The sequence below is a fragment of the Nelusetta ayraudi genome, unplaced genomic scaffold, assembly GCF_046127955.1.
Source record: "Nelusetta ayraudi isolate G7.1 ecotype Tasmania unplaced genomic scaffold, CSIRO-AGI_Nayr_v1 ptg000022l, whole genome shotgun sequence".
In the NCBI taxonomy this organism is placed as follows: Eukaryota; Metazoa; Chordata; class Actinopteri; order Tetraodontiformes; family Monacanthidae; genus Nelusetta; species Nelusetta ayraudi.
Genome location: NW_027466072.1, coordinates 3,574,678 through 3,602,361, shown reverse-complemented (window position 1 = coordinate 3,602,361; position 27,684 = coordinate 3,574,678). Strand labels below are relative to the sequence as shown.

General features: G+C 46.4%; 1 protein-coding gene across 1 annotated transcript in view; it reads right to left on the bottom strand.

The window, feature by feature from the left end:
• Nucleotides 1-27,684, bottom strand: part of nrg3b (neuregulin 3b) — a 214,744-nt gene that overhangs the window by 26,470 nt on the left and 160,590 nt on the right. The window contains exon 3 of the mRNA XM_076028137.1: nucleotides 5,006-5,079. Coding sequence (XP_075884252.1) covers nucleotides 5,006-5,079 — 74 coding nt within the window. The remainder of the gene's footprint in view (nucleotides 1-5,005; nucleotides 5,080-27,684) is intronic.

The window sequence follows — 27,684 nt, the reverse complement described above, 5'->3', positions numbered from 1 at the left end:
ATTATGATGACACCCTGACTCTGGGATTTACCTGATTACAGCCTGAGGAAAAAAAAAATCCCCCTTTTAATCAATTAACTGAAGATAATTCCTGCTGAAAGTCAAGAGCGTGTGCGTCATTGTCGAGTGCTGATCCGCTGGGTCGGGTTCCCTGCAGCCGAGCGGCTTCATCTGACAGATGCCTGCATCTCGTAACGGCCTGCATTACTGTCACTCACCGCCTGACGCTTTGTCCCGCAGATACGACGTGTTTATTTAGAGGCGAGGACTTCTCATCTCTAAATCGAGCGTGATGTATGCCGCTGACTTGTCACCAGGCGCCGACCACCGCCACGGCGGTGGTGATGCGAGGGCTTCTCGGCGAAGGCCGCGAGACACGCAAGAACGCCGCGTCGTGCTAATGCCCCACTGATCTGCGTGATGAATTCAGGCTTTTCCGCCACAATTGCCCACGGCAACCGCCGACGGTGCCCCCCCCACCCCACTTTACAATCGGCCTTGCTGTCAAAGCCAATGCAGACGATGTCGTTACAAGGCCGACACACAACCAATCCTCTGCGAGCGCCGCATCCGGAGATGCTGGCCAATCATAATGCCCGCAGACGTCCCAATCCTTTGCGCTGGCAACTGAGAGCACCTCCGGGAAATCCTCTCTGCGTCTGGTTTGGAGCCTTTTGAGGGAGCTTAAACAGCGTACCTGCCCAATGTTCCGATCGCACGGTCCCGCGCCCGATGAAGAGGCGGGAAATACGGCGAGAAGCAGAGACGACGGTGGGAGTGAATCAAATCCTTAATCTCTTCCTTTATTTGGGTGAACAGGAGCTTGGGCAACAAAGGCAGCTGCCTGTTTGTCGCTGAGACGTTGTGTATTGTTGGTGAAATAGTGGGAAATAAATAGTGTACAACAAGTTGTGAGCACGCCCCAGTGAGGCTGAGACACAAAATGGAAGTGATTTTTTAGAGCCGGAGCAGTTTAAAAACTCTCATCATTCCAACGTTTTGGCATCTATGAATGAATGAATGAATGAATGAATGAATTAATTAATCAATAAATGAATGAATGAATGAACCATATTTGATTTGTACAGTCTAAGTTTGCAAAGGCAATCTGCCCCAAAGGGCTTTATACACCATCCACCATTAAACCCTCAAACTAGTTGAGGAAAAACTACAACACCCTAAACAGGATAAAAACAGGAGAGCAGGTAGATTTGATCAAAAAGGAAAAAAAAATCCCAAACTTCTTGTTCACAAAGAAGGTAAATGCAGAAATCTGATAATACTGGGAGTCCATCCTTTGTGTGGTGCTGAATGGAGCATACACTTTTTTTTTTTTTTTTTTTTTTTTTTTAATATATGTATATAATTTACACTGAGTTTAAAATGCTAGAATTAACGTAAAATAGCTTCCAACTATAAACTATTCGTGATAAAACGTAAATGTCATTATATAATCATCACGTTCACAAATTATACTCTGAGACTTCAGATGGAGTAAATTAGCTGAGTTAAAACAACAACATCATGAAAAGCAAAGGACATAAAACAACTAGTGAGATAAGCGTTATAGTCCACCCCCTACTGGTGTGGAGGATAGACTGGGCCCCAGTAATTAACTATTCAATTAAGTATTCCTCTGTGTCTGCTGGGGCTAATGTGCAAAAGGTTGGATGGAAACACATTTGCAGAATAGACGGCTGCCTAGAGCTGCAGTAGGGTTGGTTTTAGTCTGAGAGCAGCGTTCCTATTGGCCAATATCAGTTGACCTACAGGAATAATTTGAACTCAGTTGACAGTAATTCTTGAAATCCTCTCATCATTCTTCATTCTTTTCATCACCGCTTCTAATAGTGCCATTGGTCATGACGACGGACGTTGCTCTAGGGAGGATGATACAAAACAAAGTTCATTCTCAGATGCTAGCGCCCAACGGTTGGAGCTACATAACTGTTTGTCACAGTTTTTCTTTTAAACTCTTACTCTGCAATTAGTTAACCTCACACTGAATCATTGCCCTCCTCGCTCTCACACCAGGCGACTCCTCCAGTCATCGTTCAAGGCGCGGCTAAATGCGCCGTGCGCCGCTGTTGCATTGTTGAGCCATATGTTACCTCAAACACTCAGTTGAGGAGCAGTGGGCCATTCTCTTCCCTTTACCAGGTGCGAGCTAAATTGCAGTCCCTGCTCACTCCCAGGCCTGCAATTAATGACCTCGACAACCTTCCCGCTGTGCGCCGCCTCTTTTCAAAAGACGACGTCGCTGTGGCACGTCTGAACACCTTGGCGGGAAGCCTTTTTTCACCTTCCCTTTTGTCCTCAGGCTTTTTGCAAAGATGTACGCACCAATCTCGGCTTGTCTGTCCATCGGCGTAAAGGACGTGCATTAAAGACTGCAGCTAGTGGCGACTGTCGATACCCAGACCAGGGTGAGCGCCGGTCGATTATTTGTCACTGTCTTTTACACCCATGCTCCCTCCCAAAAAAGGTAGAAGCGAAGGATTAAAAGTATGGCAGAGACAACCTCCCACCACAGGGGGCAGCGGCTCTGAGTCACAGTCAGATTTAAGGAAAGGTTTTGAACAAAGACGATGACTGAACCACGGTGGAGCTGCAGCTGTCGTGCCCTCTGTACTTGCGTGTCTGTGTTTGTGCATCATTACGAGAGCTGTGTGGCAAAAAGGATCCGACTTAAACATATCCAATAAAACATTTCGCTACAGATTTTTTTTTTTTTTTTTTTTTTGTGTGTGCATATTACAGTTTAAATCTCAACCCTTGCGGCGGTTTGCAGACAAACTAATCTGCGGCGAGCAAGTGATGATCTGCGACAAGAGCAGCAATGATGCAAAATGTGGGTTTTGCCGGCGAAGGAGCTCACACTCTTTGTCTGTGACTCCTGTCCTCGTACTGACTAGCACTTTTTTTTTTTTTGCGACACTCGCGATGCCAAGGGACGCTGACTGCTTCATTGTGCTGTTAATCCCCCGGCCCTTTTTATTCTCCTCCCCTCCAGCTCCCTCTTATTGCCTTTAAAATGAGGCAATTCGCTGTGATTTTCTCCCAAGACTAGACAAGACGCCGCCTCTGCGTTCTTAAATGCAATAGCTTCTCACATTAGCTTAGCACAATAGCAGAATAGCTTCTCAATTAAATTGGAGCATCGCACAGTGAAGACGCACCTGTTTGGCAAAAGTCTCCTTTATCTCATTGCATCTCCTGGGGCCTCTTGTCTGATCCATTTTTCCATAAATGAGAACCTGGTATGGCTCACAATCTGACACCAGGCTGCTATATTTTCCTCCTCCCGCCTTCTCATCCGACAGCTTCTCCAAGTTGACGTGCAGGCAAACAGAGAACGCTCTCATGCTGGATAGATGCTATAAAATGTGCTTGTACGTTAAGTCAGTGGACTGTGACCCCATTAATGGGCCACAAACGGAAGACAGTAAGTGTGAAGTTGTATTTTTTTTTTTTTAAATTGTGTGCAGAAAAGCTACAAACGACTCCATAAAATGTTGCAAACTCATAAACCTGCAGCTTCACGAGAGTGTGAGTGTGTGTGTGAGAGAGGGAAAGTCTCTGAGCCTTCAAATTTGTTTTCTTGTACCTCTGACTTTTACTTTACTTTATTGTTATTATTTTTTTACTTTTCTTCTCAAGCATATCACACAGCTGTCACAGGGACTCGAAGCCTCCAGGGGTATTTGGAAACTCTTCTTCTTCCTCCTCTTCTCAGCCAGACAAAAGCAAAGCAAGATTAAAGGCTGTAATAAAAGATACAGGAACTTCTTCGTCTTATAATTAATTATTTTAACTGCATGGTTGCTCCATGTCCCTGTGAGCCTATAAACACTGTTTTTTTTTGCATCGCATAGTTAAATAATGTTATTTATTGCCCCAATAATCAGCCAATTTGCTCTTGCAGGTAAATGTGTAAAAGACGATGCCATAATTTAATGTACGACCATTGAAAACACTCGAGACCAAACCAGCTGAAATGGAACAAAACAAGGCAAAAATAAATGAAGAAAAAGTGGTTTCCCTAAACGTTTCATTGATTCGCAATCCAAATGTTTGTTTGGAGAAGTTTTTTGGAAATTGCACTCATTGGATTTAACTCCTTTTGATTTTGCTTTGCCTTTAGTTAAAAAGCTGAACAACTTTGGCGACAAAGTGCTGATGCAGGTGACGTGTCCCAGTCCTGCTGCCGCCTGCGGCCGTCGTTGTCCTTAGAGTGATTCTGGCGGCCGTCGACTTTGGATGAAACGTCCCCCAACAGCTGACAGCTGACCAAGGATTCTGATGAAACACGAGCCTCCTTCTGCTCAACTGTCAAGATCCGCCTACATTGACAACTCCAAAGTTTGATTTCAATTCACTTTTGATTTAAACCCCTAAAAAACGCTAAAGACTAACTGGAACCTTAAATCAGACACTTTTTTAATGAACACCTCATATTTTGAATGGATAGATCAGCTAACTTCAGTCACAACAGTTTAAAAAAGAAAAAGAGAAGGAAAAAAAAGTGAGCTGTGAACCGTTTTAATTTCCATCAAGTACAAAACCGTAGCGCATGATTTGTTAAGGCAAGACCCACTACCAGCCACTTAAAGAGCAGCCAGGGCAGCAGACACTGAGGGAAGTGCAGGATTTGGTGCATAGTTTATGAATGTACATCGAGTTAAAAAATGTCAAATTGCTCTTTCAAGAAAGAAAAATCAACTTTGAGAGACAACTTTTGGTCACACTTGTGAGTAGCACGGGAAAAGATGTTGTTGCTGTTGCCGGGTAAACCTTCGTCCTGGGGAGTTGGCTTTACGCAGCTTTAGCACAGAGGCCTGTGAGGATTAAGGCTGATCTCACATGATGAGACACACTTATCAGTTCCTGTCAGAGATGTTTACTCAACGCCGTGCAGCGTGTTTGGTTTTGGCGATAGCGGATCGAAAAAGACCATTCCGAAATGGAAATTTGTAAAGGAAAACAAAAAATAATTTGGACGTACTTGGATCTGACATGATGGCGTCCGTCTTGGGGACAAACTGGTCGCAGCGCAGTCCGTGGTAGCCCTCCTTGCACCTGCCGGGGGGAGAGAGAGAGAGAGAGAGAGAGCAGAGTGAGAGGAAGCCAGACTGAAGCAGGAAGTAAGTAACACACCAAAGAGACACTCATAAGTCAAGTCGAGTAGAGAGGGAGAGAGAGAGGGAGGGAGGAAGTGGACTGAATGGAGCGTATAAATTGAAGTGGCCGCTAAGTGCCGAAGGTACTCGACAGAATCGCCGCCCAGAGAGGACGGAGGGAGCGTCGGTGGGCCGAGCCGGGCCGAGCCAAGCCGGGCTGAGGTGGGCCGGGCACCGCCTGCAGCCCGGCTGATAGCACATGACTGACACAAGACGTCCCGCCGGAGGGAGGGAGGGAGGAACGCAGGAAGGGACAGGATCGACGATGAGAAGCTGAGGAGTAAACAAAGTGTTGGCGCGGCAGCCAGCCTGCCGATCCCTCAGCAGCTGTGGTTAGAGGAGGTGACGGCACCAGAAGTTGGGCCCGTGTGCACACCGCACAACTACTTGCACAAGTGCTGGGCCGCGGATTCGAACCCGCGACCTTCCGGTTTACCACTGCACCACCTGTTTTTCCATCGTTGCATTTTTGAATGGGAAGACTAGACATAGCCTGGGATTTGGACATGGAAAACAGAAACAGGAAGCAAACCACAGAGAAAGACAAGGAGATGAAACTATCAAAATAAAACAGGAAACACAAGAGCAACAGATCATGACGCAGCCACCTGCTATAAGATCTTACATCCCTGGAGAATTTTAGGAAAGCTCTCAGGGAGCATCGACTCCTGCAGTAGCGGCGGAAACTTCACTCTGGAATCCGAATCACAAGATTGGTTTGCAAGCATCCGTCGACAAACGGCGTCAAACCAGTGAGCTAGTGAGCTAATGAGTGAGCGAGCGAGCGACATGTCAGAGCAGCTGTTCTCTACTCTGTTCAGCCGATGACATATTGTCAGTGGGAACCACAGAGGGAAAATTTCCGTATCAATATCTGTCCAATCCCAACACGGGGCGTTCTGGCTGGCTGGTAGCCTGGAAACGACTCTGCGGAGTTCAGGCTAGCTCGACCTGCTAGCTTGCAGGAGGAAGAAGGAAAAACAAGGAAAACAAAACACAACTAAAAAAGGCAGAACGGTGTGTAAGACAGAGAGCGGCAGCAGCAGATCATACGCCGCCACAGCCGGGACTCCGTTTGTCACATTTCATTGTTTTTACCATTTCGAGCCAACGTTAGCTTTGGCGTCTCCCGGCTCCATGTGCACAGATTCTTATCTCTCCTGTTGTCTCAATAATGCAGCGTGGAGCTGAACCATTAATGAAAATTTAATTTAGTACACGCTTCTCTAATTTGATTCTGGCCCAAAGCAGATTATTTTCTGCCAGGTGTCCACTCATTTATTATTATTATTATTATTATTATTATTATTATTATTATTATTATCATTATTATTATTATTATTATTATTATTATTATTATTATTATTATAACCTTCTGGTTGAGCAAGAACACCTTCCCCGCCACCACCGCCGTCACGCTGAGGCTGCCTCCTGCTGACGAAGCGGCACCGAGCCAAAAATCACGAAGCGTGTCTTCCCACCCACACATTTTTTTTTTTTTTTCTGGCCTCTTAAATCAAGATCCAAAAATCATACATCAGGTGTCCCACACTCAGACAGCTTTCAAGCTGCCCCCTCCACTTTTTTGGCAACTTGCAGGCCGTGAAAACCATCTGTTCACACTGACACGGTGAAACGCGACAGCCAAGGTTTTGCCATCCAGCCGACGTCGGGCGGTTGGCTGAGCTGCAGGGATGTTTGCAGCAGTGTCTTTTCAGTTACATTATCCAAGAAATCTTAAATATAGTTGGACTTTTCATGAGCCACAAATGGAGCTTCATGGCTGATCTTTCATGTGTCTTACAACACAAACATTATTTTGACCATTTACACATGTTTTTTTCAATCATTGATTCCAATGAGAAACCTTGCAGCATCATTTCATCATCATTTTTCCCCCCATCTTTCTGCTAAAACTCTGTTTTGTTTGACCTTCGACATGGTTAGAAGTGCCAATAAGAAAAGCCTTCGAGGGCGGAGCCAACACCTGGAAACCTACTGACTGTCCAGACGTAAGGAGTTCAAATACATGAGCTAAAGTAAGCTGCATGCAGCATAAAAAAAGACATTATTGCCGCAATCAACACGTGGAAAGACTTGTTTGAAAACGTTTATTCCAACCAACACTGCATCAGTCCAATGCTCACAAACAGGGATTAGTGACCGCAAACTAATTCAAGATGCTACATAGCCCAGTGACTGGCGGCTCTGCAGTTGCACCGCAGCGTGGACCAGATGAACCGGCCGCTGTGGATTTGCGGCAGCGCTCTGATGAAGGTGGATCTCAAAGCTCAGTTTGATGAGTTGAGCGGCGGGTCAAGCTGCAGGCCACTTTGTGTTGTGCGGTAGCAGAAACCCGTTGTGCACCGTGCAATTCGATGCTCTTTGACAGGCAGGTGAAAAAAAAACAAAAAAACCCCCAAAAGAAACAGAAAAACAAAACCCTGGAATTAAAGCCTCCGAACCTCGACCCCTTTCTGTCATTCTTTCTGCAGAAGTAATAAGAGAAAACGCACAAAATCTCCAAAGTTCTGGGCTCAGCCAACAAAAAGGAGGGGATAAAGAAGTTGATTCTCTCCTGTCATTGCGGCTCCCGCAGCCGGCCCCTCCAACATCTTAATCAGCCAGGAAGAAGAAAAAAAAAAAAAAAAAAAGGCCAATTGCAATTCTGCTTCTCTCTGAACTCGCTCTAAAACTCGCTCTGTCTCGCAGCACTCAAGCTGCTGGTGCATTACATCGTCCTTCTTAGTGGGACAACACGGCATCCCATAATATGAACAGAGACCAGAAAATGCAAAATGCAAAATGAAGAATCCAGGCTGAATAAATCCAAAGAAACACTGTCGCAATACTTCTGCTCCCCACTGCCTTCTGGGTAAGCCGGCGTGGCCAATGGAGCATTTCCTGCAACCACGAAACGTATTTGTGAAGAGAGGGTAACATTTGGAAGGTGACTGGTTCGGCCACCTCGCCATCACATTTAAGCGGACCAATCAGATTTGTGCTTGCTAGTTTAGCCAACTCAAAGCCTCCTATTTGTGTCAGGGGTGATGTAAGCTGCTCGTCACCACCCGTCCTCTGGGGAAAAGAACAACCTTCAATACTGCTTTAAAAAACAAATCTTTTCATATGAAAATGTCGCCCAGCTTTGGAAAGAAAACTGCTCTCGCATCCAGCATCGGCTCTAATCTCTTGCAGCAGCCATCGTTTATGAGTCATAGCTGTTTCTTCTTTGGATTGCTTGGTCTAGCTAGCTGAGTTGGCGAGTTTACTTTGCTTCTCACTTTTACCACAACAATCTCACCCCCCCCCCTCGGACCTCCCGCCGCTTTGTCTGCAAGGGAAGCTGATTGGTTATGGACCTCATCAAAAATGAAACTGAAGGTTCTAAAGGTTTTCGCTTTGCCGTTTGGATGGATTAGCAGGACGGACGGACGGACAGACAGACAGACAGACCACTAGATCTTTCAATCACGACCCTAACTTCCAGCTATTCATGACATGATACGATCTACAACGGCAAAGCCAGAATATTCACCACTGATCTAAAAGGAATAAAGTAATGAAACACCTCAGCACCTTTTAAAACGTTATCTACAATCACAAGTGAAACGGTCAAATTGAATATGCACAAGAACATGGCACACGACGTGTAAAGCAGCAGTTCTAAATGACAGATTAATTAGCAAAGTATAAATTGGCAGAGTAATAAAGCCAGGGCCCAAACTAAACGAGGGAGGGAGAGGAGTGTGAAGGAGTTAGGGGGGGTCTGAAAGACGCGAGGGGGGGGGGGGAGGGAAGGGGATCACTGGAGGAGCCGTGAGTTTTGACACGTGCACAACGTCTCCTGTTTGATATCAAAATGAAAGGGCGCCGGCAACCTCAGTTGTCAGGAAGAGTCGAATGGGGTGGAAAAAAAAAAGAAAAAGAAAAGAAAAAGGCACGTTCCCGCAAACCTTCTTCCCACTGACGCCGACAACATGCAGCGTGGCAGGTGAAATAAAAAACTATTCCCCCTGTTGTTTTGTTATAAAACAGGAGCAACGTTTTATTTTCTTCCCCCAAATCCTGTTTTCTCTCTTCTTTTTTATAGCGGTTGTCATCTTGCCAACCCGTCGGCCAATCGCGGGCCAGCAGGACTTCCGGGGGGAGGGATCCTGTGGCGGCCAGTCACATTCCAAGGGTAAAGCGTCCCCTTTCCTGCCCCCCTTCCCCTCCCTCCCTCGCTCGCCGGGCCGCGTGCCCTACATCACACCTTCTGTCCCTGGGTGTGAGCTCAGACGCCTAGTTAGTATTCTGCATCACCGAGCCCACAGGCGGAACGCCGCCTGTCTGCCGATCTGTTTTTGTCTGGAATCTCTTCCTTTCTTTTTATTTGTTTGTTTGTTTTTTTTGGACTGCCTTCCATCCTAAAAAAGCACGGGCAATCCCCCTCCATGAGAGGCGAGACGATCCTCTGGAAACGTGTTTTTGGGTGAAAATGGAGCCTGATGCCTGAACGGCCGACGGTGTGAGGCGATGATTTGCTGTTCGAGGGACGCCGGAGCCCCAGCGCAGAGGCGCAGCGGCTTTTTCCTCATTTGGGGCCCAGATGTGCTCTGCGACGTGCACGCCCCTCGTGCCCCAGTAGCAGCAGCTATTCGTTTCCACCGTCGTCGTCGACGCCATCCCCCACCCCCCCCTTCCCCTCCTTTCCCCTCCCACTGCTCCCCAGCCGTCTGTGACCATCCGGCTGCGTTTAACACATGTTCCAGTCACAGAAAGAGGAAGAGGAAGGAGAAGAAGAAGGAAAAAACGATCCCACCTCTGAGTCAGAGAGATGACGAAGAGGCGGAGAGAGCTGCCTCATGACTAAACAGCAGCCCTGCTTGGTAATTAGTGTGGAGGGAGATGGAGGGCGGCTTTCAGTGAGGGAGGTGGGGGTGGGGCTGGGGGGGGGGGGGGGGGGTTAATGTCAAGGAAAAAAGTAATTTCAGTGGTTTTTCCATGTATATACTGACTTCTCATGTCAATAATAAAGGATAAACGTACTGCACAGGAGCAAATTTGGCAGCTTGAGCACCAGCAGAGAAATGTGTCGTCTCCGCCAAGCGGGACGGAAAACAAACACAATGTAAAAATCTGAAAATGCTACTACAATCTAAATTTGTCAACGATGAGAAAAACACAAAGAAAATGACAAAGCAGAAATTCCAAATGTTTAGGAAGTGCATTCTGTATTTCTGTTCTCTGGATGTGATGCTGAGAGTTTCACCTCCTCCTTCATGAACTTCAGCTCCACATACACATACACACACAGACACACACACACATGTGCACACACACAAAATCTACAAATGCAGTTGTCATTCCAAAACTCAACGGGCTGGAATTGTTCAGGATTCGTTCCCAGCGAGACTCCGCGACCGTGCGGCAGCGATGACAAACAACAGAGAGCGACTCGACTTTCTGGTCAACTTGTCTCCCGACGGCCGCACTCGCAACACAACATCACACAACTGTTGCGTCGGCTGCCTCCGATTTGATGCAATCTGCTGTAATTGAGGGATGAGCGACGGCGCCCGCGAGGCCGCGCGAAGGGAGGCGTGAAACGAAGCTGCACTCCTCGGGAACTCGTGGAAACGCGGCTGCGGTCCAATCAGAACCCTCGGTCGGAGCTCACTGTGCTAATCTGTATGGCGCAGACAGGAAGTGCGAAGCGTTTTTAACGACTCGCTGACTCAATTCTGTCGTTACTTAGACTCAGAGTCACGTTATCAGGCCATGAAGTTTGGTTTTGAGGAGATAAATGTCAGTACGGGGGAGAATTAATTAACCCAGACCCCCCCCCACTCTCATCTGCCAGCATCTATGAAAAAAAAATGACTTTAATGACAGGAGGAATTTGGAAAACACGTCTTTCAAAGACGTGTTTGATGGAAAATATCTCCATCATCTAAATTTCGGATCTGCGGCACACGCCGCATGTAGATCGCTCAATAATTCTGAAAGGTTATTTTCAGAAAATAATCTTGGACGAGAACGTCTTTGGAAAGGTTTGGAAAAAAAAAAAACCTGAAAGAAAATCGATGGCTTCTCTCTGCAGCGGCGAGACTGAGATCACGTGGGAGACGAGCTACATATTTGCCAAAGGAAGTGGAAAAAGTGGAAGCGACCTCATCACCGGCGCACACGCGCACGCGGCACGTCCGGACCGCCGAGGGCAAAGTTTCAACCGGCAATCCAAATCGTGGACGTTTCTGGAGTTTCCACCTCGAAGGTCACCTGACGTCTCGGCGGCCGGGCGCCGCTCTCGTCCTTTGACTCGCTGCCACGTTCCATTTCGCTTGCCAACTGGCGGCAGGCGGACGTTGTGAAGTCGGTCCAAATGGGGCGTCACCCCTGATTTCCATAAGTTGACCTACAAGTCATGCATAACCAAATCTGGATTATTAGCATGTGCATCGCAGGCACGGATGCAATATGTTTCTTGATTTTAACTGCCACAAATATTCAAATGAATGCATCCTGTGCATCGGCCGGGGCCATGGCCCGCCTACTTCCTCCCTCCCCAATGCCCTCGCTGCTGCACTGACATCACACACACACACACACACACACACACACCTGTTTAAGCGAGTGTGTAAACACACAGCAGGGGGAGGCAGAGTGTCGGGCTGATTTGGGCCACAGCCTAATTTTCACCGCTGGGAAACTCCACATGACCGACTCAAATCCATTTTTTATGAGGTGGGAAAAAGAAGGAGACCTTCGGAGATCTCATTTATTTTCTAATAAGAAATGCGCAAACATGTCGAGCGCACACACACACACACACACACTCACACACTTGGACGTGAGAGTGCGCAGCCTCGTGCGGACGAGCTGAATATCGGAGGCTAATCAGTGGCCGACAGAAGAGCGGGTGACCGCTCGGACGGTTCTGTACTTAAGACGGGATAAACCACGTGCACAGCAGAAATCATCTTCAGTGCGTATGAACATATGCACTACACATATCAAATACTTTTCTCGCCGGTCGGCTGCATGATTTATGACTTCTAGCCGGAGCTGCGGCGTGATGGACGTCCGCCGCCGTCCACGGCTTGCATACAGGAGCCGGTGATGTGCAGCTGCCAGACGTCACTGGTCATCAAAACTTATGGCGGAGTGAAAAATACATAAATGAATGCATAAATAAAAAAGGGCGGAAAAGGAGCTCATGCCTCTAAGAAAAAAACAAAAAACAAAACAACGGCAGAGCAACCCTCCCTGGGAGCCTCCTTGCAGTCAGAGTGCGGAGGAAATGTAAATCTGAGCACCAAGCAGGCGGCGGCAGAATAATTGGCACCGTAAATTGGGCTCGCCTTAATTGCGCTGATGACAAAACAAAAGATAAATAAGGCCGTTTCATTTTGCGGAAGACACGGAAAGTATGATGTACGGCGAGGCGGAGGCGGCGGCGGCGGCTGCCCAGGACGGGCGGCGCCTCGGTGACTGTGAATGCAAACACAGTTAATTAGAGCTTTATTGAGCCTCTGACTAACGAGCCTGTTTACCGCCGCGGTAAATACAGGGTGCATCAAGTTAAGTGAGGTTATACTGGCCCGCCTCTTTTCCTTCCCGGGGTTCAGACTTCCTACCTGACCTCTCAGCAACCCCCCTCTGCCCTCTTGAACCTATGCATTGCATGTATGTTCAACACGCGCGCACACACACGCATTAAAGGGGTAATACGAGATTTTTAGAGGGCGCAAGCACATGAGCACAGACAAAGCAACAAACGCCCACTGAGCCAGCGGGGAAAATGGAGAGCAGCCACGTGAGTGAGGATACTCTGTGAAGCCAACAAGATACAATTCTACAATTTCATTCAGCAGACACTTTAATCCAAAGCGACGTACAACACCGGCAAGCATTTAGACTGGACAACCAAACCTTGTGCTGATCCGGTTATTATGGTTATTACGGGGCTGGAAATACGAGGACTGGAGCTTCACGTACAGCGGTGGATAAAAGTTTTTGGACACCTCATGCATTGTGGATGTCCTTTGCCACCGAATCCCCACCACTCCATATCTGAACATGATGAAAATTGCTGAATTCCCCTTTAAATCTCAGCCGTCTCATTGCAGATTGTTGCGTTCTCTCAACAAATTTGGCTACCGAATGTGACCCTAAGCAACGTATCCAGAGAGAGAGACCTGGAACATGACGTCCCCCCCCCCTGAAGGAAGTCACGTTCGATCCGAGCGCAGGTGAGGCCGGCAGCGACGCTGGGAGCAGCAGGTCGGCGCTGCTGAGCCCTGCGAGCCGAGCAGCAAGAAGAAGGTTGCAGGGAGGAGACAGACAAGTGGAAAGGGAAGAGTTTAGGGGATGAATTCCTCTTCATCTTCACACATCTCTTTATTGTTTGTATGCAGTAAATATTTATGTGTGTGTGTGTGTGCGTGTATTGAGTCACGTCTTGAAGAGAATGAAGGGTAGGGGTATAACCTTGTGTCCTGTTTGTGAAATAGAAAAATACTTAAAGCGAGTCTCTTGAAGACTGTCAGTTCGCAGCGATGAATTATTCACCAGACTCTCAGACTTTCAACCTGCTGTAACTGACGTCTGTATTGTGCACAGCTCAAGCCTGGAGAGAACCCCATGTAGCTTATAGATAAATAAATAAATAAATAAATTTTAAAAATTAAGATAAATGTCTGACTTTCCATTGTTAACCGCGATTAATCACATTTTTCATCACATCTCAAGACAGTTTTTATGCCCATATTAATGTAAAGCAACAAGAGTATCTTAATTGGGAACCAGATGAACACAAAGAAATTATTTCCTTTTTGATCTTTTGTGTTATTATTTCTTTCAAAACAGTGCATTTGGACCCACTTAGAACATTTGCATTTTACAGGGTTTCTATTTTGGTTCCTTTCTTGGTATCATCAAGCTCCTGTATGCATAGAAAATTGTTCCCTGCGACGGGTCAGAGGTCTGCTGCGACTCCCCACCCTCGCCAGTCTGAGGGCAGCTGACAGCACCTGGGTGTTTGAAGTGTGCAGGCGGTTGCTGAAGCCATCACCGCGGTGACAACTGCACAACATGAACACAGCTAACTTGAGCAGGAGGAGCAGTGTGGAAACAGCACTATAGCTTGAGGACCTGACTACGGGTGAATGAAAGGGACAAAAGACTTGTTATTAAAATGTGGTTAAAAAAAAGAAAGAAAGCCTTGCGTTATGCCTTGTATTTAATCTCATCTCGATTAACACGTTAATGATGGCAGCCAGAATTTGACAATGACTTCAATGTGGATCCATTTGCGTAATGTGTAAATGAATTATTAATCTTCAGGTGAGGATTATCAGCAGTAGAACTTCAGGCCAACAGGTGTGTGACCTCAGCCAAGCAGTTCTGCAGAAGGAAACCAAACTGGGAGCTGTTGGACCACCGTGGGATCACAGAAGATCCTAGTTTGAAGGGCGGGAGTCGCGGTTGGGCGACCGGAGCGACGGGAAGCTGTAGATCAGCATGAACAGCTTCGTGATCAGCAGGGAGGGGAGACGGAACAGCTTGACTTCTGTCTTTGGCAAGTTCGATTTTCATTGTTTCTCTCTTTCGTTGTTTGTTGCGAGTTCTTTCGCGGCGAGTCGAGGCCTTTTTGCACACAGCAGGGTTCACAAGAAAATGACAACACTCAAACGCAGCCAGCAGGACTGGCCGACGGCGTCAGACGGAGTTTTTAATTGACCAAACTTTCACATCGTCCGATTGCGACGGCTGCGTGGAACAGAAGTCTGCATCTCTACGGCGGCGACGTTCGGCTGGCTGACGAGCTCCTTATCGGAGTCTCTCAGCGCCGCTTGACAGACACACAAATTATTTTGTACATACGGCTGAGCACCGCTGATCAGCTGGAACACTTCCTGTTCCATCTTCTCAGGTTAAACCTCCAACTCTCTGGCTGTCAACCATAAAATTCATCAGGAAAGAAAAAAATATCTATTTCAACAGCAGCGTCTGTACGGAACTTTTTGTTTTTTGGTAAATTTGTTCTCCTGCCTTTTGTAATTGCAAAGGTGCGAGTGAAAGTGTATCTGGTGTGACGCTAAACCGCAAATTTACAGAAGTCAGCATTTATGAGGCCGTGCAGGCTAACTAGTTAGCATTGAAATGAAAGCATCTGTAAAACACGTCACCAGCGAAACACGCTGGCTCGTTTTATATTTAGAGGCTCAAGGAGAAGGAAGGAGAAGAAATTGAAGAAAAGAAAAAGAAAACGTTTGACTGGCTGAGCGGAACGTTCATCGCCTGCCCGCCTTTGATAGTTGAAGTGAGTCGAGTGTCTTTCCTTTCATTCCTGACGGCTTTTTATTTTCCACAAACATACGAGGCCTTTTCACAGGAGGCAGATAAGGAGGCCGTCAGCCGCCAAGTCGACTGTGTTCGTGGAAAGGGTAAACGTCACCAAGTAATCTGGGCCATGGTTGTCAATAAATATGTAAATAAATAAATACATGAATAAATAAATGAGAGCGGGTTTGGCAAATAAGAACAAAAAGGCTGCGGAATGGCACCAATCATTCGCTCTTTCACTCCAGCTGCTCAGCCGCGTTCCAGCTGATGGCTTTATGTGAGTGTGAGTCACGCCATTCGAGTCATGAGTCAAATGTTCAGGTGTGTTTCAGGTGCAGTCCCAAAAAGACAAGAAAAGTGAAAATCAGAATCAGAATCCTCTACTAACCTGTCTGTTCATCCAATAAAGGATACAGACAGGCCTTCTTTGAGGAATCTTGGTTTTATGTCTTGTAATGACATGATGTGCACATGAAAATGATCTTACACCAACAACAACAATAAAAAAAACATTTTTTTTTTTTAAAGAAATCATCAGAACTTTTATGTTTTTACTTGATAAAAGCAGAAAGAGAATCCAGAGTCGGCAGGTCCCTCATTCGTTACCACTGAGGGCCCCGAACTCAGTCGACAACTACGCAGCTCCACTAACAGAATCCCTCTGATGTGAAGATCAACCTCGGCAAAAGGAGGACAAGGAAGACAAGGAGGGAATCCGGCCTGGGATTCCTTTTTTCTCTTATTTTCGCAGTTTAATCAGAGAAACAAAACTGCAACTGGAGGTTGGTACAAAGAAAAAACAAGCAAAGTTGAAGTGAGGTTGACAACGTGACATCGCCTGTTTACTTTTTGGGTGTGTGTGTTTGAGACTTGGGTTTGAAGGTTCCACCGCGCTTGTTTACATAATCGAGCAGGAATCCTGAGCCGGAAACGGCTGCGTTACAGACTGGAGCAGCAGCTTCTCCAGGGGCGTCGCCATCACCACCAGATCGGAGGGGCGCACCTTGGACTTTTATTATTCATCAGAGCGGCCCTGTTTTTTGGCAGCCACAGCGGACCGGCGCCAGACACGGTGACGCAGTGCATTAAAAAATGAAGCGTTTCACCTTGAGACAGCGTCGTGTAATTATTACGCTTATAAAGTCAGATTGCAGCCGAGGACGCAAGCTTGCAAGGCGGATGGGGGAAAGCACTGTTTGTCTGCTCCGATAACTTCTACATGCTGCTCCATGGCGGCCGCCAGGCAGGCAAACAACACAGCTGAAGTTTTTCCGTTTTTTTAAAGGTTAAGTATGTACATTTTGGAGATTTTAAGAAGAAACAGTCCACACGCCTGGTTCCTTAGAAATATGACGGTGCAAGATGGCAGCTAACTGGGACACTTGCATGTATATTCTTATATATGAACAAGAAGCATTCTCTAGGTAGGAAAACCAAACACTTTCATTAATGTCATTATGGGCAGTATATTAAGATTTTACCAAAAAAAAACAAACAAAAAAAACAAATCGTAAATCAGGCCAAATTTTACAGACTGGATCTTTAAAAGTTTTTTTTATGAAAGGATCCCCATTATTTATTACAGCAGTGCACAGACCTTCCTGGGGTCCACATAAAATCCTCATTAAAACCAGTAATACTTATCACAGTCCATGCATATAAATAACGTTACAAATATAAATTCATCACAAAAGTGCAGAAGTTATTGATTTAGTAAAATCAATAAACAAAACCAATACAGTTGAGATCCAAATCATTGATTGTTATCCAGGTCATCATGAATCAAAGCAAACCTCGGTCCTTGGAAATGTAGCTTCCATTCAAACAATATAAACTAACGAACTAAATAGCTAAATAAATAAGACAAAGCAAAAATAAAATAGACACCTGACATCGATGCCTGAAAAGGAGCAACTTTAATCTCTTTTTCTGAAAGATGTTTTGGTACTTCTGTGATGAACGTCCAGAGGTAATTACTCACTCTACAAAGTACAGTTCTTTAAAGAGAATTGGCTCGTGGCTCCTGGTATTCAAGAAGCACAAAAAAAAAAACAACTTGATCTTTCTGTGTTTTTCGTGTTGTTTGTCTGAGAATTCAACGCTCGGAACCCCGACAAAAGAAATGGCCTGTAAACAACGGAGCTACTTTTTATTGCTGTCTTGTCGGTGTCCTCAGAAGTTCCCGCCACGTCCTCTCACGGAGGAAGTCGAGGGAGGGAAGGGGGGGGGCGCGAGCGAGCTGAATAATTCACCCACTTCTGGTAAAGTAAGTGGGGATGCATGTAACGCGGCAGCCTGGTCCGGACATGATGCGTTGAAATAAAACAGCTCGGCGGGAGACAAGTCACTTTTTGTCTCCCAGGCGGCGACCCTCTGGGGAGGCGGAGGGGGGAACACAGGAAACACGACTCGGCTCGGCATCGGAGTCTCCGGCAGGGCTCCGCGAAGGTGTAATGTCTAACACGAAACAGCATTTGCTCCGCATGATTTAGAGTAGGATTGTAAATATGAGACAAATGAACCCCCCGCCCCCTTCTCCTCCTTCCTCCCACACCCAACTTTTCTCAGAGGTTATTGAAGTCCAATCATGTTGCATGTGCTTTAAGTGGTGTATAAAATATTCTTCTCCTTCACTTTTACCTTTCAGTGTAGATGACTGCTGTGTACATAAGGCATGAGCATGTGCGTGTCTCTAAAGACTGTGGAGAGCAACATTTTAACTCAAAGAGCCAGCTTGTCACAGTTAAAGGGAGCTACTGGCATGAAATGGAACAACAACAAAAAAACTCACCCGTATGTTTCCTAGTCTGGTAAATAAACTCAAAAATAAATTTGCCTTTTGCCTTTTCATCTGTTTATAATTGAAATGTACATGTCCGTAAAGGGGGCGACACGGTGGCGCAGTGGTTAGCGCTGCCGCCTCACAGCAAGAAGGTTGTGGGTTCGATTCCGGGCCTGGGACCTTTCTGTGTGGAGTTTGCATGTTCTCCCTGTGTCTGCGTGGGTTCTCTCCGGGTTCTCCGGCTTCCTCCCACAGTCCAAAAACATGCATGTGAGGTCAATTGAACACTCTAAATTGTCCGTAGGTGTGCATGTGACTGTGAATGGTTGTCTGTTTCTATGTGGCCCTGCGATGAACTGGCGACTTGTCCAGGGTGTCCCCTGCCTTCGCCCTATGACAGCTGGGAGAGGCTCCAGCAGACCCCCGTAACCCTGAGCTTGGGACTAAGCGGGTATGGAAAATGAATGAATGAATGTCCATAAAGGGCGGCTCCATTCATATGGAGGCGGCCACACGGAGGCGCCGCAGGTCTACAGCGGACCAAGGTCGGTGAAATACTCAGCATTTGCTGATTTCGCTTGGACATCAAAAGTGGCGTGAGGAATTAGCTGCGTTTGCTTTATACTGTTTTTCACCCTTGGATGGCACTAAATCACACACGTTGGGCCTTTTTAACTGCCTATATGCGATACAAATTCAACCTTACGACGTTGTAGTTTTGAGCTGCATGTTTCAACGAAACAAAACGTCTCCCCGTGAGTCCCGAGCAGCTGCTGGTGTTGCAGCTCTGAGCCTCCACTGAGGAAACAAACATGCAGCTAATATCATCAACTGACGACAAGTGAAGGTCAAGTGACAAGGCGAGTTGATGATGTTGCAGCCAGAGAATGTCCCTCATGGTATTCCTTCTGAGTTGGTTTGTTTTCCAGTTAATTACAATTGAGGCAGATGCTTTAGCAGGCTATGCTAGCACTGCCGTCTGTCTGCAACACAGTGTTTCAGTCCCGGCCTCAGAGTAAAGGGGCTGAGACACAAGGTTGCATAAAACCACAAGACAAATCACCCCGATAAGAAACGCGCTAAGTGTGCTATTCTTCTTCTTCTTCTTCTTTCAATTATTATATCGTGACTATTTAAGCTAAATCGTTTTTTGTGAGGGGGTGAAACCCACCACACCGCCTCCTTCTTTATCACAACAGCCTTTGTTTCTGTGCAGAATACATAAAAATGATGCCGTGAGCTGACGTGTGTCAAAACAGGTTCATCAGTCGCCAGAAATGCTTATAAAATAAATGCAGCGTTGGAATGCTCAAGTTGGAGCGACACAGCGCGCAAACTTGCAGTTTAGCACATTTAACAGCCATTACAGCATAATTATGAGGCGCGGAGCGAGAGAATTCAACCTCTTTCTAGCCATTTTTATTTTTTATTTTTCCCGCACGCGGGGCCGAGGCTGGGCAGCGACTCGCTGAACCTTGTTGCTAGTCGTCTCCCCGGGAGCCGGGAGCCAATCATTAACCTCCAGCATCTCATCTGGGTGGAGAGTCGACCGCAGTTTCAGAGGAGGCCAACAGCTGCTTCTCTTCTCACAATATGTAGAGCATGTTTACTTATTTATCATTTACTTATCAGCCTGTGTTAATTATACCTGGCGATTTTTTTTGCAGCTGGTTGGACAGAAACCAACAGTCTAAGAACATCTGCTTGTTGTTACAACAATGAAACAGACTGATTTTTATGGCCACTGGCTGAAACCTTCATTAAGATATTACACCGTGTTTGTTTTTTGTTTTTTCCCCCCCATCTGTTACATCATAAAAATATATGTAACTAACAGTGTTAAATGTTAATGAGATAAACAACCAGCCGCCGGCCTGCATAATCGCATTGTTCTTGCGTTTCCCTTTTCTCCCGACCTTTTTAATCAGAAGGAAACACGAGAAGGGGGTGGGGATCAAGCGGGAGCGGGCAAAGGCGTGCAACCTCTGGAGAACACGGAGGCCGCGTTGGTATCATTTATTTACTCTACTTAAACCGAGCTCGCTTTGAGGAACATCAGAAGGTGCACACACACGCACGCAACGTCTCCAATGCGGTGCCATGGCAGCATTTTTTTTTTGTTTTCTTTCAGGTTGGTTGCAACACACTCGACTTGGGTTTTCACTTGAGAGAAGCTCGGACGCTGAAGCTCTCCTCCGACAAAAACATCAATAAAATTAGTCACGCCCACTTCCCAGCTCCCAGTCCTGGCCTACATAGCCCAGATCCCGCTCTGATATTCCTGGTTTCTCAGTATCCGGGGGATGAAGGGAGGTGGTGGGGGGTTGTTTTGCTCTGCCATGCATATCGGAGCCTGAGTCCCACGGCCCCAGGTGATACGCCATCAGATCATGAGCTCATTAAAAAAAAAAATCATGGTTCGCTCCAGCCGAGGATTGATTTTTTTCTTCTTTTTTTCCGCCGTTGCTTTCCGGATGGAGGATCTGGTGACATTTTCCTAATCCAATTAACCGTTTGGCGTTTTGAGTTTCACAGCGGGATTCCATCCAGAGGACACACAAGGCAGCCTGGGACGCTGGTGTCAAGGGCCACGGCAGCGCAAGAAGAACTCCTGTTGGTGGCGCCCAAGAGCCCAGTCCAGCTCGACTCCCCCGCAGCCTTGTGGACGCTTTATGCAGGAGATCAGACACAGAAAGCGTTCCTATCGTCCAAAAATATATATATATAAAAATTAATACATACAGAAATAAATAAATAAAAAATATTCTTATGCACCGTAACGTTTGAAATTCGAAAGGGATTTGCTTGTATAAAGTTGGAAAACCTTTTACCATCAGCAGCTCCCTGTCCTGCTCTCTGAAGTCGACGACACACACACACACACACACACACACACACACACGGAGAAGCTTCCAGCAGCACACTGTAAACACTGTGTGTGTTGTGTTGTGTTCCCTGGCCGGGAGGCTGCGGGGGATTTCTCGGCCGTTTCAAGACAAAACTGGACCGCGGGTCTTTTTTTCTTGTCCGCCTCCATCGTGGGCGTCCGCAACACCGACCAGCCGCTTTATTAGGCACAGCGTTCCAGCAGCGAGGCCGGAGGTGCTGCGAGTTCGGAGATGACATTCTTGGTTGGGACGTGTGGTTCCTGTTCTCTGACCAGTCTGCCCAATCTGACCTCTGACCCCGGACATCAATGAGGCATTTTTTTTCCTCCACAGAGCTGCTGCTCACTGGAGGATATTTTCTCCTTTCTGGGATTGTTCTCTGTCAACCCCCCGGAGATGGTTGTGATGTGGTGAAAATCCCAGTGGATCAGCAGCACTTCCAGAAACTTCAAAGTTACTTCAGTCGTCTCTCTTCCATCACACTGATCCTTACTTTCAACCTCAGCGGGTCGGCTTCACCACGTCTACGTGACTATAAATGGCAGAGAGCTGCCGCCATGTGACTGGCTGATGAGCTATACGCAATTCGAAGCAGCTGATGACCAATGTTGAGTTTCCGCTCTAAATGGCTGAAATTATGGGTGACGTAGACCTTTAAAAAAAGGCTGCTGGAATCCTTTTTTTCACACTTTCTCTCCTCTGCGGCCACGATTTGGATGCGTCGGACGTCTTCCGCTGCAACTCAAATCCTACCGGCTGCATCCGCCATGACCGAGTCAGAGTTTTCGCAGCTGTTAATGGACTGGAATGGACCTTTGTCTGCACTCTGCACACATAAAGAGAGCCGTGTGCAAATAAGGAAATAAAACAGCAGAGGCCTGATTTTTGGTCTGCAACCCGGCAGCTCTGCTGTCGTTGTGCTGGATTGACAGGAGTCTTTTAACTATGTGTGCGCAGAGACACACTTGAAATGTGTGTTTACAGAGAAGAGAAAGCGTGTCTGAAAGTGTCTGAGAGTGTCTGAAGAGCAGCTTCGCTCCCTGCATCCAACGTCGTCTGGAGTTGTCTCAGAGACGACGGCGGCGGCGGAAAGCATTAACGCGTGTCTGAACGGGAGCAAAGAACTTTTCTTTTCTGCTCCGGCTGAGATGAATACGACTGTCTCAGCTGAACGGCCTCCAGGAGACGATCGCAGAGGTTAACACGCTTCCAAACGGTGTCACAGAGGAAGGCCTGTGTTATTATATGTTTAAAAAAATCCATTTATCACCTGGTCCTGAAAAAATTACAGTGATCGGGGTGTGTGTGTGGGTGTGTGTGTGTGTGTGTGTGTGTGTGTGTGTGTGTGTGCGTATGCGTGTGCGCACACATGTGTGTATGCGCCTGTGTGTTGCTAACTATTTTAACAGATGGTGTAAACAGACACTTCAGACACAGATTGCTGCTGTTCTACTTTAATGCGCCACACTTTACTATCATATCATGTTATGTCGGGTTTTTTCTTTGACTCAACAACAGGTCATTTGCACACGATCGCGTGTCGCTCCAGGTGGTGGGTCTATGGGTGAGTCCGGGCTGTGTTAAGGGGTGCGGTCCGCACGGTCGGATTCATGAACGCTTCACTGGACATAATCAAAAAACAAGAAAAAGAAAAGTACTCAAACACACCGACTCCTTCGCTGCTTCCTATTGGTGACTTTCCACTCCATGCTTGTGCTCACAGAGAGAGAGAGACATTTTATTCAACCGTGGGGAAGAAATCCATTCGCCCAGTTCAAAGTCAACACACTCGAAAACGAGACGCACGATGCGCAAATCGACATTTATTGTCGCCTGTAATGACAAACGGCGTCAATTCCCAGCAGCACCAGAAAGCCCAACCAGACAGCGAGGCATATTCCCAGGACTAGTCGGGCTAACCAGGTTGTGGATCTCATTCCAAACCCATTAAAGTCAGCAAATCAAATCTGCAAACAACCTGTTTTTGTGTGTGTTTTTTTCCCCCTCTACAACGACGCACGTGACCTGACGAGACGGCCGGCGTCTGCCACATCATTTGCAGTGCAGCACAATGAGCCGGCTCGGCTCTGAATAGTCTCAGGGACCTATATTAACATTTATAAGTCGGTTTAATATTAACCACAATTGAATCAGGTCAATGCTTTGACGGAGCACAAATCCGAGTGCTGAGATCGAGCCAGAACGCTGAATAAATGCAGCCTTTAGGCGGGTGGGAAAACAGAATCCGCTTTCTGCAAGACAACGAGGAGGAGGAGGTGGGGGGAGATGGTGGTGGTGGGGGGACGGTGGAGGGACGGGGGGGCGGGGGGGGCGGCGGTCACATTTAGAGAGGAAGAATGAGGCTACGGAGAAGAATAAATGTAAAAAATTACAGCCGCAAAGCTAATTGGGGGAGAATTGAGTTGAAGAAATAACCCGGCGGTGTTGCTGCATGGATTCTTTTCAGTGCTGGCGGTGCTCTATACATTTATAAACACAACAGTATTTTATGATTAACCTATATGGAATGTTTTATTAGTTATCTGGCGTGCACTCTCGGACAGCAATGAATTGCTATCGATTTAATTCTAATTCGAGCCCTTCATTTTTTGCTGCCGTTGCTGGGAGAAGCTGTCAGGCGGAGCGAGAGGAGCTGCGCTGCTTTAATTGATCGGATGCAGCCTGGTCAGTCTGAGCTGCACAACTTCTGGGCTGGTATTGATGATATTTATAGGTGTGTGTGTGTGTGTGTGTGTGTGTGTGTGTGGAGGGGTGGGTGGGTGATGCATGTTCAAACTAGAAAAAGAATCGAGAAAATGTTTTTTAGATGGATGCATTTTTATGCCGCGTTCCATCTGCTTTTGCTTGGCCACAGTTGCATCAATTATGATAATGATGACAGACCCTAGAAGTGCAGACATAGATCCGATTTATACTGCGCGCGTCACTTTTTTGAGAGGAGGCCTCATGAAGGAGAGAAGAGGGAAGAATAAGTCAAAGACACTTTTGTTTTAAACTGTGGATATTCTTATATCATGACTGAAGTTATTGTGGCACAATATGACTGTGTCCTTTGACAATATTTATTATTTCATGTTCATGTTTTATGTTGGTGTTGTGCTTTTCAATCATACATTTAGCCTAGCAAAATGCAATGTTTTTTTTTGTTTTTGTTCTGTTTGTTTTAACCATTAATTAATTAATTACCATTTTTTTTACATTATCTGAACTGGCACTGATTTATATGGATGTTTTTGTAATATTTATGGCCAGAATTTGGGAGAAGAATACTTCAATAATTTGTCAGTGGTTGTTTATATAAATAAAACACACATTATGTATGTGTACATCAGAGGGAGGCTGAGTCACAAGCCTGCATCTGTCAGCAGAATGCGCTTCTGCCTTTAGCCTGGCGGCTACGTTCACTCACCGCCCTCTGTTATGGCTTTAAAAGAAGGGGTGGTTGTGAACGTGACGGACGACAGGAACGATGGGGGAGGGGGCGGCGGGAATTAGAACGCAGGCAGGCGATGAGTGCATCAACGTCAGTCAAGCTCCATCGCCGATGATGGAGGCTAATTAGATCCGCTCGCAAGACAAATTGCGCCGACTGGTGACGCACGCTGATGACATTGTCAACAGCCCTCCCCTCCCCGCTAGCGCGCCGTTATGGGCGCCATGACAGACGCATGTTTGGTTTGCCATGGCCGACAGGCCATAAACACGCTGAACGTCGCCATTGGTTTCGTACGACAAGGGGAAATGACGCGTCACCTCAAAGTCAATTTAACGCTCTCATAGTTGGCCAATTTTTCCTGATCATTAGAGTCCATCTTGGTCCACGGCGGAGCAGTTTCGAGTGGTTAACCATCCGCTGAGCCCTGGAGAAATATTAGCCCTGTGTTTGCAGTTTGCTTTACCAGATGTTTCCAGATGCGGATGTTGGGTGGTACCAGAAGTGCCTGCAATGCATTGCCATTTTAATGGTTTTAATCAGCTTCCCCCCCCCAGCAATTTTAAAACAAGAAAACATTTTTTGAATCTGTCTGTTAAGTAATGAATTTAGTCCTTCATTCTGGATTGACAGCTGGTCATACTTAGTCTTTTTGCAACCATTTTTGGCGGTCCCTGCTGGCCACGTGACAGAATGCAGGTTTTTGGCATTTTTATTTTTAAGGAACATTGGTGGAGCCTTAAGAATAAAACAAATCTAGTGAAGGACGGAGAGAACTTTCTATTTCCAATGTTCTAGTTTTTGATTTTGCTTTTTTTCCCCTTTACGGCTCCCAGAAGCGCAATCTGTTTTTTTGTTTTTTTATTTTTTTATTTTTTAGGGGATGTCAGTGTGCACCATTCTTCTTCAGGCTCCACATGCATCCATCCATGCATCCATTAATCTATTTGACGGATGGAGGGGTTGTGAAGGACAAGCAACACGAGATAACAGGAGGATAAAGGGAGTTAAAAATGAACTTTGGACAAAAAAAAACCAAAAAACAAACAGCCATGTTGCAAGTCGTGCTGCTGCCCACAAGCTTTTGCACAATCTGCCAACTAACTTAGTGCTGCATTGTAGTGAGGTGAATAAATACATAAATAAATAAATAAATAAGTAAATAAATAAATCTCTCTGTCTGTTGTCTTCTTGGCAGCGACTTCGTTGTCGTTTGCTGTCCAAGCGTTGCGGCAGATACTTGGCCGTCTCTTTATAGCAACATTAATGAGAACAAATAAAAATAACACTGAGCTGATAAAGTAGCCAAACAAACGGACGGCCACTCAGATATCTTCGATGCAGATTCATTTATTTATTTTGCTTCATGTGCTTCATGGTGGCAGTTTTCAGTTTTGGCTCCATGCAAAAGAAAAGAAGCACCGCGTGTAGCGGGAACAAATTCTCCTGCACGTCGACGTCCACCCCAGCGTGCAGCCGGTCTGCACGACGTTGCTGCTGCTGCTGCTGCTGCTGCTGCTGCTGCTGCTGCTCTGGCTCTTAATTAGTTCCTTGGCACCGCGGATCAGTTCATTTGTGCACAAATTCTGGAAATATGTGCGCAAATGCAAGCAGCCCTAATCATCCTCTGCCGTCGGCCCGCATCTCAACAGCCAAATCAAATTGATTGCACTGAGCAAAGAGCTTTTTTTCCCCCATGTATTTCCACCAACCCCACAAAGACAAATCAAAGTTTTTGATTGGGGTAGGGGCATGAGGTTGGGGGGGGGGGGTGCTTTTAAAGCCATCCATCCATCCTGCATGCATAATCAGAGTGTGTGCATGTTTTCTTTCTTTCTTTTTGCCAGCGGTTGATCACACATCTGCCGAATTAGCGATGCATTTGCTGGAGACCCCTCACTCCTTCCTCCGGCACTTTGAAGTGGTGATGCTGAGATTGCAGGGTGCGGCGTTCAAGGATAACCTTCAAGGTTTTATCTCAGCACATCCACCGCTTTCCCTGCTTGCGTTCCCGGCGCAGACATCTGCACAGAGCCAGATGCCTTATTAGCACTAAAAAAAACCCGGCTCTGTGGCGGAGAGCCGTGTTTGCCGCTTTGTCTGCGTTAGATTTTTCCTCTCATACATTTCCTGGAGGAGCCTCCTCTCCCTGTCTGGCCGCGGTGGCGCTTCTTTTTTTGCTACGGCAAGGTTGAGAAATTAAGACGGGAAGCGACGTGTGTGACAACGTCCTTTGCCTGTTTGGAGGACGGCCAGGCGCTCTCGGATGAAGTGGAAATCAGCGACATATTTGATGTGGAAACGAGAGCATCAGTCCAATCCGGGGACGGAGAACTGCGTTGAAGATCTCAAGCCTTGAGGTTCGACCACCAGCTGTACGTCTCCCTTCCGTTGCGTTAGAAGTGGTTTGATAGAAACAGAAAATCAACCACTTGATAGGAACGTTCGCATTCACTCACCAGCAACTTCATTAGGTTCAACTTTCTCCTATCACGTGCCTAATGAAGTGGCCTGGCAGCATTCAGTATATCCTGTTGTGCTATTACATGTTTCTCTTGTGTTAAACTGCTACGGAATTGTAAAAGTGAGAAATAAATGTAGTTTTGCTTGACTGCGTCATCCATCCATCTATGCATCAATATGTTCATAAATTCATCTTTCATCGATCCATCGATCCACCCACCCATCCATCCATCTCTCAAACATGAAAAAAAAAAAAAAAAAAACGTTTTATACTGATTTAGTGGTCCAGTGTAGAAGATTTAGCAGCATCTAGTGGTCAGAAAGCACACTGCAAGCAATGTTTGCCTCAATCGCAGTTTCCCGATGTCAAACTCAAACATTTCATCACAGTGAAACCCCGAAGCTTATAATATGGCTCCTTATTACAAGTGAATCATTTTCATGTTTTCACATTTAAGTGATTCTTTTGAGTTAAACACATACATATGCATTTTTTAAAAATGTAATTTCACGGCAGCGGTTCCCCTTTAAATCTCCCACGTCTGCCTCTTTGCTGTGTTGCGGCTGCAAAATTGATCCTCCTAC